The 13,205-nt window shown below is 39.6% G+C and overlaps 1 protein-coding gene across 7 annotated transcripts in view; it reads right to left on the bottom strand.

The window, feature by feature from the left end:
* Positions 1–13,205, bottom strand: part of dscamb (Down syndrome cell adhesion molecule b) — a 116,265-nt gene that overhangs the window by 96,723 nt on the left and 6,337 nt on the right. For all 7 annotated transcript variants that reach the window (XM_086080454.1, XM_086080456.1, XM_086080455.1 and 4 more), the window contains exons 2-3: positions 1,056–1,373; positions 828–974 (exon numbers count right to left, since the gene is read on the bottom strand). In XM_086080454.1, coding sequence (XP_085936580.1) covers positions 828–974; positions 1,056–1,373 — 465 coding nt within the window. The remainder of the gene's footprint in view (positions 1–827; positions 975–1,055; positions 1,374–13,205) is intronic.

Here is a 13,205-nt window from a genome sequence, read left to right as displayed (position 1 = left end):
GTTGATTTTTCGGCTTTTTTTCAGATTCCACAAACGCAATATTAATCAGAATGCCGTGGGGGTGCATAAAACTTTTTGGGGTAAAGAAATTATTTGACTTAACTTTCTTTTTAAGTATTTGTGTAAACCCCTAACGTTCATTAGATGATCAAACAAACAAAAAAGAGGCCATCTCAGTGTGTATATAATTTTCTGACTTTGTTCTTTTTTGTAATAGAAGGACAGTATTCTCTTAATAAACAGTCTGTAAACGTAATGTAGGGTTTATATCACAGGTGCCTAAATTAACACCAGTCATTCCTGTCAAAAATGTTAAAATATTGAGAGCTCACTGAAACTGAAAGAGTTCGCATAAAATCACTTTATATCAGGGTGCCAAATAAATGTGTTAAATTCACTGCTGTATATTTAGAACTTTTTTCCTACAAAGTTACATTTTCATTTTCACAATATTCCAACTTGTTTCTTACTTTTCAGTCCAGACAGCATATTCCTTCTGACATCAAATTTACAGAAAAGCCACTTTACAATAAAAGCAAGTTGAATAGACAGCAGCATAGTCAAGGCATAATTTGGAGCAAAACAAAGCCAGTTAATGCGTGTGACAACCATTTTTTTGTACTATGAACATTTGATTTGAGCTAGTGACAGAGTTTGAAAGGAGGATGTTTGTTTGGGTAAATCCAGTAGAAAAGGTAGGTGATCTGTTCATTAACAATCAGTGAACCATCTGGCAGATTTTAATAATCCATAATCCATAATCCAGACAGACATTACCGTTCCTTATTTAAAAGCCTACTTGCATGCACGACAAGCGGCGGTCTTACCTGAGCTGAGTGAGACCGTGTCTTTCTCCCATGATACAACGCTGACGTAGGACTCGACAGAAGCAGGAATAATGCACTTGAAGACGGCTACGCTGCCTCGCATAGCCTTCTGGTCAGCCACTCTGACCGTGTAGGGTTCCCGTGAAACTACGTCAGATAAACAGTGAATAAAAACACCTTAACAGAGAACGCTTTTCTTATATCCCCATCATTTCATTCTGTTCTTACCAGCTTTAATGTGGACATCCTGACTCCTAATCTTGCCCGTGGGGTTTTCGGCAGTGCAGTAGTACGTGTTGTCGTGGATCAGCTTGCTGAAGCTGGATGGCAGGAAGTTGAAGATCTGGAGCGTTCCATTGGGGTGGACGTGGCGGATGCCCGGGACATCGTAGATCTCCTCGCCGGTGGCCAAGTACCAGCGCAGTGAGGCAGGGGCTGCACCCCCAGCAGGACAGGGCACTGAGGTCCCTGTGGTGCTGGCGAATACTACCTCTTGAAGCGACGCATTGACAAAGTATAAGCTGGAATGGAGATCGTCACTGAAAACTACGGAGGCAGAAAAGAAATGCAAGCTGTTAGCATAGCGCACGTTTACATCATTTCCTCTACTCAGAAGCACTAGTTTGTATATAAATCTGGACCCTCCTCTAACTAGCCATACAGTGCATCTTTGACAAATATGCTACAGTCGATCGTGGATCCATTAGTTTGTATGAGGCCGGAATTTTTCATTACCTGTGAACAAGTGCAGGCAACTTTGTGTGTCAAGCCAAAATATGTGCACATTCAGTACTAGCTTGCCATCTGAGACTGGCTACGAGCATGACAGCTCTGCTCTAAATGGCTTACAGTGACACTGACAGCAGGCATGGACCTTCCCTGGGGAGAAAACATTTTAGCACTTCATAAATTCCTAACAAGGTTTCAAATTGCAGACTTTGCCCATCTTTTTCTCTGCTCGTGCAGCTTTAAACCAACAAAACAAAACGGACTTGAATATCTTGCTCTTTCACTCTCTCACAGACAAACAAATCGACAAATTTCAGTAAATCAAATTAACTCTTTATTCGAAGTGAAACTGTTATGTACTGTATATATTTTAAATTGTATGTACTGTATAAGAGAGCTTTTTCCCAAATGTGGACAGGTTGAGATGAAAAGGAAAAAGGATGAGGTAAAATGATGTTCTATGCTCATCATTATGGACATTTAGTATCTGCTGTATATACTGCATTTACTCACAAAACCCAACCAGTAAGATGTATATATGTTATATATCAGTTGGCCAGGTAATGAATCAATTAATGAATTTGTACAATGAATCAGAGGGTTCAATGAACTAAATTTATGAATAAAATATGATGACATCCACCACACATCTCAACTCAGAATCTAACTTGAGTGCAGCTCGTTCAAATTCAACAAAATCATTTTTACACTACCTGTGCCAATACTTAGACGTGGTTCCAAAAGGCCTAAAGTTTAGTCTACTTTCAGCCACTAAATGATGAAGTGTGCTGGGAGCATATCAAAAAAACAATGACCAAAATTATATATCTCACTCTCATACTGTCACATTTGGCGGTAGTCCTTATTTTTGCCAAATTTGAAACTTTGAACAAGAGCCGTCTGACTGATGACACGAAAAGCATCAAAGTCTTCTATGGCAGAGAAGAACTCGAGCTCCATGCATGTAATGTCAAAGTATCTCAGGGGGAGCTGGTCCCTATGCAGGTTGGTGGCACCAGCCACCAAATACATCAAAGTCATCTCCTATTCTTATTCATTTTCTATTTCTCAGATGACATCGCTCTCAATCTTTCTCTGGTCGACAGAATGTTGATTTTTTTTCTTCTTTTTTTTTTCTTTTTTTTTCAGAATGTTGATGATGCTCGCTGGAGCTGTAATGAGCGGGTAAAAATATACCTTTAAACAGATGGTGACTCAAGGTTAGTGGAAAGGACTGTGGCACTCAGCGGAGCACAGACTTCCACCAGGGTAGAAATACCAATTCATATCATTTTGTGATTTAATAATTTGGAGTTATTCCATGTGTGGTAATCGCTAGTTCAAACGAAATGTTGTAAATTGATACTCTGTGACAATAAAGAAACTGCTACTTGCTGTATATGAATCACAGTGGGGGCTTTTTAGGTTTATTTATAAATTTGAGTTTAATTATTGTTCACACAGTCATAAGATTGCAAGAAATGGGACAATTTGTTGTCAAGAGAGAAGCTTTTTCTATTGACGTTTGTATTTAGATAATGGGTTTATGCTAAGGATTCAGTTGTTTGGTAATTACCTAATCCTGCACACTTACTAAGCGGAAAAATAAACCAACTAACAAATATGGCTGAGGTAAAAATGGAAGAAGTAACTACTAGTTTGTTAGCAAAGTTAATGGCTCCTTGTCAGCTGTAGAATAAATAAAAAAAATTATACTATTGGTCTATGAATCACCAAATGGTTTGGGACCTGAATACATTCAAGAAATGCTGCTTGAATAGAAACCCATTTGGGCTCTGAGGTTTCAGACTCGGGTCAATTAGTAAAGCGAGTTAGTAGAGTGCAAAGTAAACATGGTAAAGCTGCACTTAGCTGTTATGCTGCACACAAATTGATCAACTGCTAATAGAAGTGAAGTCAGTACCAAGTTCAAATGCTTTTAAATTCAAGTTAAACACTTGATTAAGACCTTCTTTTTTTTTTAAATCTAACTTTATTTATTTACTTTTAAATGTTCTCAAAGTGTTCTTTTAATGTGGTTACATGTTGTCAATGTACGTTCTTGCTGATATGTTTGTAAATGTGTTTAGGTGCCGTATCTTGGCTTGTGTGAAGCACATTGATTTGTCTTGTGCTGTGTATGAAATGTGCAACATTATTAACGCTGCCTTGCCTAGTACTGAGTACTTTGAAACCGCGGCCACTTTCTACCAAGCGAGTTGATGGTGGCTCATGGATTTTGTTCAAGTGGCATACAGTATTTCCATTTATTCTATAAAACCTGAGACAGGTGCAACTGGCAGAACTCGTGGTTTTCAGGAAGAAAAAAAAACAATTTAGGTACTTGACTTAATTGAGGTGACAGAGAAGTAGATGAAAGACGTATGTGATTGCCGTGAAAGCTTTTATTCCATTCTAGCATCGGAGAAATTGGATTAGGATTTATGTCCTGGCTGTTTTCATGTTCGTGTGTTTCACATATGAAAAGTATGTGAGAGTGACGCACTTCAGCCAGGCTGAGAGCAAAAACCAAATTGATTTAATTAAAAATGGAGAAATTGACTGTTTCACTGTGCTGCTCGTTTTCTTAATTGACTACGCTTCCATCAGCCAGGGCGCACGGTCGAGTGGCGCAGGTACATCGCCTGCTCAGACCTCACAAAGAGGACCGTGTCACACCCCAACAAACGTCCAGCCACTTACGACTTGGCCCGAGAGGAAATGCGTAATTGCCATCATTTTTCATGAGCCCAACTGTAAAGGTGAAATAAGTGACACTGTTCAATTATGTATTATATGCATTTATAATTGACTATGATTTTTTTTTTTTTTTTTACGTGTCTGGTTGCTAGGATGTCTTTGAGGAAAAGAAAGTGATTTTGTTTCAAATATGCAACTCAGGCCATGGCGCACTATGCAATGAAAAAAAAAATCCTATGTGCTGTATTTATTTTCTTTTATCTTCAACTGTATTACAATGCAAAGCATGTTTAAACCACAAATAAGGCATTCTATGTGTGCAGGAAGCAATAATATATTTTTGTGTGCCACCGAATAAAAGGCTCAACATAACTCCTTCACTTTGCTGTTTATCAAGGAGGGGCAAAATATTTGAAGTACTTCAAACAACAAACACAGTGATTGAACTCAGTGACACTGATTATTTCATTAAAAACAGAGAAGTCAATCCAAAAAACGTTCTTTATTATTGCATTTGTGGACTATGACATAAGCTGCACCCATTTTTATTCATCTCAGGGGCGGCCATTTTGACACTTCCTGTCGACTGAAAATAGTAGGTTTAAATTTTTTACGCGAATTTACTGAAAATGCGCAAAACGGACAAATGCTGCCCATTTCAATCTGTTTTTCTTTTGCAAATATTGAGAGGGGACTCCTCCACTGTAGGTGGCGGTATACACCATAGAGATGTGATCCACCACTAATTTCAAAGAATAAGAACAGGAAGCAACTGAGCCGTGCAATGACGTCATATGAGTTTGCTTTTGTAATTCTTGATAAACCGTAGCATTTCTTTGCTGTTTACCATCTAAAAATTAATTAGCTTCTTTAATTATTTTTGTTTCGTTGTCCCCCCAAACATACCTTACTTTTTACACCAATATTTATACACATCTTTTGTTGCGTGTTTTTATTATTTTATTTTTATAACAGCCTATTGATGTTTACATTTCACATTCTTTGACAGAAGACTGAAATAAAAAGCTGCACAAAGCAAGCAAGAGGCAGCAAAGTTCTATTTTTTTGTTGTTTTTTAACCCGCAGGCAGGATTCAATCTCCTCTTTTTCAAAGGGCATCTGTTGAGTTCATTCCGTTGTCATGTATGCTGCGGCAAGGAGATTCGTGGCAGTGTGGCACTGGGGTCCTTACAGTGACATTGTGACAGCAAAGAACCTTGGGTAATTAAAGCATCTTTTCTGTGCCCTCAGGGCAAGTGAGTGAGGGACCGGCAGATCACACGAGGCTCGTTGAGATACAAGAATAAAGAAGCCAATAGTGTAATGTTCCACTCTTACCAATTTTACTCTTTAGGTTTGTAGATGGAAACATCAGTACATGCTGGAGAGAACAGAAACACCTTGGAAGGCTCAATACAAACATGACTCTATTACTCTTTTGTGCTCTTTTATATTCTAGTTTTTGCACCAACAGCAAAAATGTCCCCAACTATAACTGATTAATTTTCCTAATCATGTGTCAAATTTGAGTAGTCATTCGTTTTAGGCAGAGTTTATAGGGCTTACACTTGACTGCTTCAGAGGTCAATGAAAAAATCGGCATATACCATATAAAAAAATGGCAGAAACAGGAAGTCAGTCAGGGTAATATGTACAGTCATGCGAAAAAAATTATTTTACACCACCTTGTTTATTTTAATTTCTTATCATTAAGCAGACAGAATATAAAACATGAAATGCCTAAAAGCACCTTTACTTGTACCAGGCATTTAAAATGAAAATGAAACTGAGGTGGTCTCATTTTTATTTTTTTTTCATTGCAGTCCGTAATACAGTCATGGGGAAAAAAATATGTAGACGCAGGCTTGTACATTAAGCTCATGTGTATAACAAATAAAATGGACATCAAGCAATCATCAAATAAAGTATGTAATCAATTACTGATATTAACTCATTTACTGCCATTGACGGCTATAGACGTCAAAAATTCATTTTAACTATTTCTATTAGTTATGCGAAAAATTAAATCGCCCGACGCCCTAATTTGTACTAATCTTTTCTTTTTTGAAAAAAGATTATTAAAAAAAAGAAAAGAAAAGAAAAGATTATTAAAAATGTGGTCGTCGGCCGATAATTTTTTTTAATTGTAATTAATCACATGACTTCATTAGTTACCTCATGATGAATCACAAATTTTATATCTGTTCTAAATGTACAATAACAACTTTTTTCTAGGTTTTCATACTCTTGTTAATAAAAGTGGAAAAAATGTTAATCTAATAGAAATAGTTCAAATGAATTTTTGACGTCTATAGCCGTCAATGGCAGTGAATGAGTTAAAATTGTCAAAAAGCAAATGTAATGCTTAAGATCTCAGATCATTTGTTCGCACTGAAATGAATTAATCCGTTCCAACGTTCACCAAAATACAACAAAAATATTTTTAATGTGTATTTTAATGAGGTATGGTCACAAGCTGTGGGTCGTGACCGAAAGAACGAGATCCCGGATACAAGCGGCCGAAATGAGTTTCCTCCGCAGGGTATCCGGGCTCTCCCTTAGAGATAGGGTGAGAAGCTCGGTCATTCGGGAGGGACTCAGCGTCGAGCCGCTACTCCTCCACGTTGAGAGGAACCAGTTGAGGTGGCTGGGGCATCTGGTTCGGATGCCTCCTGGGCGCCTCCCTGGGGAGGTGTTCCGGGCATGTCCTACCGGCAGGAGGCCCCGGGGACGACCCAGGACACGCTGGAGAGACTACGTCTCACGGCTGGCCTGGGAACGCCTTGGGATCCCATCGGAGGAGCTGGCTGAAGTGGCTAGGGAGAGGGAAGTCTGGGCTTCCCTGCTAAAGCTGCTGCCCCCGCGACCCGACCCCGGATAAGCGGAATTGAAGACGGAACGGAACGGAACGGAATTTTAATGAGGGAAAAAAAGCACTTCATAATAAAGTACTTTATACAAACATAGAAATAGAACAAATAGAATTGTTAAAAATAATTGCACAATTTTTTTGTCGCATTTCATCAATTGAAAGACTATTTTGCTGTTTTGTTTTTTCTTGTGTGCCTGCCTTAGGAGCCTTATAAGACAGACAGTTGTACTGTATATTGAGACATCACAAGGGCATCAGTGTGGCACTAATATCAGTCATTCTTCACAGAGGATAAAGAATAAACAATGTGAGCACTGCTATATTTCCCGGCTGTTCCTCTGTTTGTGTCCAATCTATTGCTTAAAGGTTTTTATACAGTATAGCACAGCAGCATGTATGTTATTTAGTGTTATAATTAATAATGAACTACATTATGTTGTTGTTTTCTCTTTGATGCATGTTTTATTTTACACTAAACTTCCACAGGGAGTGGCAGTGAACAGTTTGATGCCTCTATTTTGAAGAACTGTGTTTGTTGCATCTTTTAAGTGAGTTGAGTTGTGTTCCCTGCCAAGTCAAAGCAAAAAGTCGGCCAAACCTCGGCTCATATCTAAGAAAAAACTCATAAGTCGAGTCCCTCATATCTCAAGGCACTACTGTAGATTCAACTGAATAAAAAAATATGTCAGAGACAGGCAGACGCCAACCAGTCCGAAGTGAGTAAACGCTCCCACTCATGCGATCTGCCTAGAGGCAATACACCATGCGGCGAAGCTAAATGACTGTCCTCCAATTTGCTCTCATGAATATTAAGCAGCGCTGTGACAGTAGAAAGGGTTGGCTGCGTGCGTGCCGCTGATCCTCACCGACAGATCTGTCCTGTGATGTTTAAGGGGCTATGCTTAAGCGATGATGTCTAAATTATACACTTGCCGCTTCTGCATATGAGCTCACGAGAGGGAAGACGCTGAGGAGCTTTTCTTTTGCTACTCTTGTTTGAGAAAAAATAATAATTTCACTCGCCTCCAAAAGTATTGGAGAAGTGAGGCCAATATATTTGCTGTTGATGGGAAATATTTGGCTTTGAAATCAAAAGATGAATGAGACAACAGATGATCATGTCATCTTTTTTCCATTTTTTTTCTCTACATTAGATCTGTATCTGATATACAATTTCTAAAGTACAGTAGCACCACTTGTTGGAATTACTCATGTCTGCCTAGGCCTGTCACGATACTTACCTCTCGATCATCGATTTTTTCTGGAATGCGTGTTTGTTTACATTTATCATATTTGTGTACAATCAGATGAAAGAGGACATTCTGGTAGCGATAAAATATCTCATTTTACTCTGCTGTTGATTGTGTTTTGTTAATATTTGTTGAAGCTTTTTTTTTTTAACAGAGCAGGGGTCATTTTTATAATTTTATTTTTGTAAGACATTTCATTGCATTGATTATGTTGAATATTCTTGAGAAATGAAAGATAATTGCTTTAAAAAAAAAAAGTATGTAGCCTACTTAAATTCATTGATCAAGCATAATGTACACTGCCAAAACAAACAAGGATTTCATCAGAAGGAAGAAGAGGAAGGCATGAGTGTACCACGTGCCGTGGAAAATTACTCTTTTTTACTTATTGGTCCATAAATTAAAATGTTACTATCAATGCCGGCGACTTATAGTGACAGGCAGAACAATTAAAAGCTCTTCCATTAGAGAGTAAAAGGGAAAAGGAAATTTGTGTTTAGTGGTGTGCCTTGCGATTTTTCTAATGTAAAATAATAAAGCTTGAGAAGCAGATAAAAGTGTTGCCTTTTAGCAGTTAATATAATTAAAATCATGTACTTATTTCCCCAAGAACTGCAAAGGGCCTTGTTGTGGTATTTCCCCTTCCTTGACCTAGTTAACCAGAATTTGAGGGGGGAAATAGACATATTTATAGTATGCAAATGCTAATCCCTTTGACAGACAGAACGGGATGAATATAAATTGTAAATGTCATTCATGGTTTATTTGGTCTACAGAGGTGCAACATTTTCAGCATAAAGTCTCACGTGTGACATGAAGATCATATTTCGCGCATTGTTTTATTCCAGAACATGGTGTGCAACATAATACATTTCTACAGTATGTGCTGGCCATATTCCAAGCCCACTGTTCATCCACTGCATCGTCGAACCTCTGCACTTCACTGTGATACTCAAAGACATCTGATTGAGACTTGAGTGGATATAATCTAATCCCTTCCCAAGTAATCTAATGGTCAGCGTACATCGTCTCTCTTGATAACGTGATTAAAAAGCAGCGTTCGCGTCGCGCAGATTGTTGCTGACAGAGGCCTGACTTCAGTCGGTCACGGCGCACCCTGGACGGCCAACCTTATTATGTCAGCACTCATTAAGGTTAAGGGCCTTCAAAGGAGTCGCTGCGCTAGGCCAATGTCCACCTGCATGCAAGCAAGCTAACGCCGCACGGTGGGTCAGCACAGGTTGCGCTGACCCTTGAGACTCTCTGGGAGACGAGGAGCCAGGCATCAGACCAGACCTGATCCAGTTGTGTACATGGCACGGAAACCACCGTGCTTAACGAGCACACAAAATGAACCTCTAATTATTTAGGCCACTTGTATGGAGCGACCTTAAAATCTTTATCTAGTGTGTGCGTGCTTGTGTGTGTGTGTGTGTGTCAAGCATGGTCAACGTTCATTAACTGGTTTATAAACACAACATTATTTGCCCCTCTCAGCAGTTAATAGAGGGAAATCTTCGTCTCCGGTCTTTCTTAAAATGTTATTGAGCATGCCTAATTATCTCACTTACTTATTTCCCTAGCTAAAGACAAGAGCTGAGAGGCTCCTATCAGAGCCATAAAAATGTCTTGTGCTTTTATTGTCAGAGTTGTAATTTGTTTGAGACTGTAATGTAAACTGTTATGATGCTGATGTGATTTTTATTAAAGGAAATGTCAATCCCAAAATTTTAGTTTGGCGGTGTAGAGGTTAAGTAAATGGATGGATGGAAAATGGATTACGCAGCGAAATCCAATCATTTGTATCTATCTCAATAGGCGACCATTTTGCCACTTGCTGTCGACTGAAAATGACATTTGTTCAGGGCATAACAACCAATCACGGTGATGCTGTTTTCTGAATTTGGTCATGTGACATTAGCCAGCTGCGCTGTGATTGCTCGTTACCTGATCCCTGAGCAACTGCGGTGAAATTGTTAGTCGACAGCAAGTAGCAAAATGGCCGCCACCTGTGATGGATATAAAGGAGTGGATTTTGCTGCTTAATTCCAATTCCACAAACGCAAAATGAATCAGAATGCTGTGTTTAGACTAGTGGGGCTGCATAGAACATATTATTGGTAATTATTTGGGGGGGGGGGGGTTGACTTCCCCATTAAAATAGTGTTTTAAATGTATTTGTTTTAATATTTTTAGAAAGGAATGAAGGTAGTTTTGTGCTTTTTTTAAACCAATGCACTTCAAACAGTAATATTATTGAATACTTTTTACTTTAATATCGCCATACTTGGCTCGAAAAGGGGAAGACCTAGGTTGTGCCCCGAAAGCAAAATCTATCTAGCAACCAGTCCCATTTTCAAATGTTTTGGATCTTGAACTCACGACCCTTTCATTCCCTGAAGCAAACCACCTTACAAATTAATCAATTAGTCATGTTATTTGTCATTTAGGTCTTTTCTTTTTTGCATTGATAACATCATTATCAGGCCACGGCAGGCCTTTGAAGCTACCCTGCCATCCCTATTTTGTCCAAGAGACGTCTGTGACCAGCAGCTGGTGGAGTGTGTTAATGTCGATGTCACAGCAGCTGGCTGCTCTCATCCTGTTAGCTCTGTCTGCCGTTATCCCCCCCCCCCCCCTCCTTCAAAGCTGCTTCTGCGTGCCATGCTCATTTTAATACTCCAGACTCATTTGACCGTCTTTATGGACTATTCATATTAAACATTTATCGCAGCCATTTTCCCTAAACCAAGCATGTTTATTCAACACTTTGGGGACCACCGCACGGTTCCTTTCAGCAATCCCCCACCCCGTGCGCACGGTGCCTTATTTTCTCCTTTACCTCATTTCTTTCCATTTCTCTCTCACTCCCCCCGTCTTGGTTTATTACGGCTCTCCGTGTGCCACGGGCTGAATAAAAAGGAGCAATATTTGTCTACACTTCCTCTCCCCTGCTCCGCGGTCATCCTTTCCTCAAGTGATTGGGGCGCTTAGAGACCAAAGAGACACAAATGTATTCTGAGCATTTTAATACCTTGAATGAATCATGTCTTAATTTAATCATCTGATCAAATAGTAATTAGCATAATCACTGGTGGGGATGGATGTACCAGATAGCGAGGCACAGAGCAATGCATAATAGACCACAGTCTGACAACAGTGTATGGGGACACTTAGCACCATGTAAATGGTGACATGCTTCCAGGGACGGCACTCGGACCAAATTACTCCCTTAACTACATCATATTCTTCACTTCTACTGTTAAATGACCCTGTTCCATTATGTCGCTTTTCCGCTGCACAGCACCAGCTTGGTTCAACACGACGTGGCTCTACTCGCTTCGATTCTGGGCACTCACTTTTCCACTTCAAAACAGAGCCGCTGGAAACTACAAAAAAACATTTCATATTGAATTGCTAGCAATCATCAGCGTCGGAGATGTGGTCCTTCGGTATTTACTTCTACAATGTAAGACGAACAGTGGTTTATGTCACACTATGGCAGGGATTAGCAACTTAAATGTGTCTATAGATGGTTGTAAGTGCATCTCTGCATTACATTGTATCCTTATTAACATTAAAGAAAACAAAAAAAGAAAACTATATATCAGCTTAGGTCAAAGAAAAACATTATTCACATCGTTGTTTTAGTCTGTTACAGAAAATAAAAATAATAAAGCGCCATAGAACACCGCTGCCACCTACTGTAGTGGATGTACAATTACACCTTACACATTTTCCAGTGCAAAGAGATCTTGTGCATAAAATTACCATTTAAGGTGCAAAACTCCAGCTCAGTGGCTAGTGGTAGAGTGTCCGCCCTTAGATTGGGAGGTCATGCTTCAGTCCCCAGCCAGGTCATACCAAAGACCATAAAAATGGGACCTATTTGCCTCCCTGCTTAACACTCAGCATTAAGGTTTGGAATTGGGGGGTTAGATCACCAAATGATTCCCGAGCGCGGCTCCTGCTGCTGCTCACCGCTCCCTCAGGGGGTGGGTCAAATGCGGAGAACGAATTTCACCACACTTAGGTGGGTGTGACAATCAGTGGTACTTTTACAAAACAGCTTGAACAGCAAACCAACAATAAGTGCAAGAACGCATTCTGTGCATTTTTTCACAAAAATGAACTCACTCAAAATGATATATAAGGTAAGCAATAGTAAATATAGTGTTATATAGTAAGCATATAATATAATGTCATATCATTTATTATCATTAGTCATTACAGGAATTATGGTTATAAAACCATTAAATGAAGTTGACGAATAGCAGATCAGCGCTGGTTTCGTTCCCGTCTTGACCGGTCTTAACGGAAAATTCCAAGCTTTGCCACTGTGTAACCAAGACAATACCTAAACCTACAAAATGAGGTCTTCAGAATGGTCTCAAGCCCAAGAGGAGTCTCGAGTGTTACAAAACGACTAGAAATAGTACCTGCTTTTGCAGAGATGGAGATGTGAGTAGATCCGTAGCAGGTGCAATGCTGTGGAAACGGGGCATTAGATCACCCGTTGACAAGCTACTGCAGCACCACACCAGAAACGTGCAAAAAGGTCGGTGAAATTGAGGAATACCACAAAGTGCTAAGATTATTGACAATGCACTCAGTCTCACGCCAGGCGAGGGGATCAATGACTGCCTGAAAGGACATAAATCAGGCCTCGACGCCCGGCTACTGCATGTCACACCCACCAAGCTCCTCAATTGCACACCTGCACATAAGAATGCTAACTACAACCACATATAGAAAAAGTGCATACCTCACTATAACGCCAATAAGATGACAGTGTTTTAAAAAAAAAAATGACGGGCTATGAATAGC

This window comes from Leptonotus elevatus, chromosome 7, assembly GCF_054856555.1.
Source record: "Leptonotus elevatus isolate MCC_2025b chromosome 7, RoL_Lele_1.0, whole genome shotgun sequence".
Classification (NCBI taxonomy): domain Eukaryota; kingdom Metazoa; phylum Chordata; class Actinopteri; order Syngnathiformes; family Syngnathidae; genus Leptonotus; species Leptonotus elevatus.
Note: the sequence above shows the minus strand (reverse complement) of the source record. Positions and strands in the feature narration are given on the sequence as shown.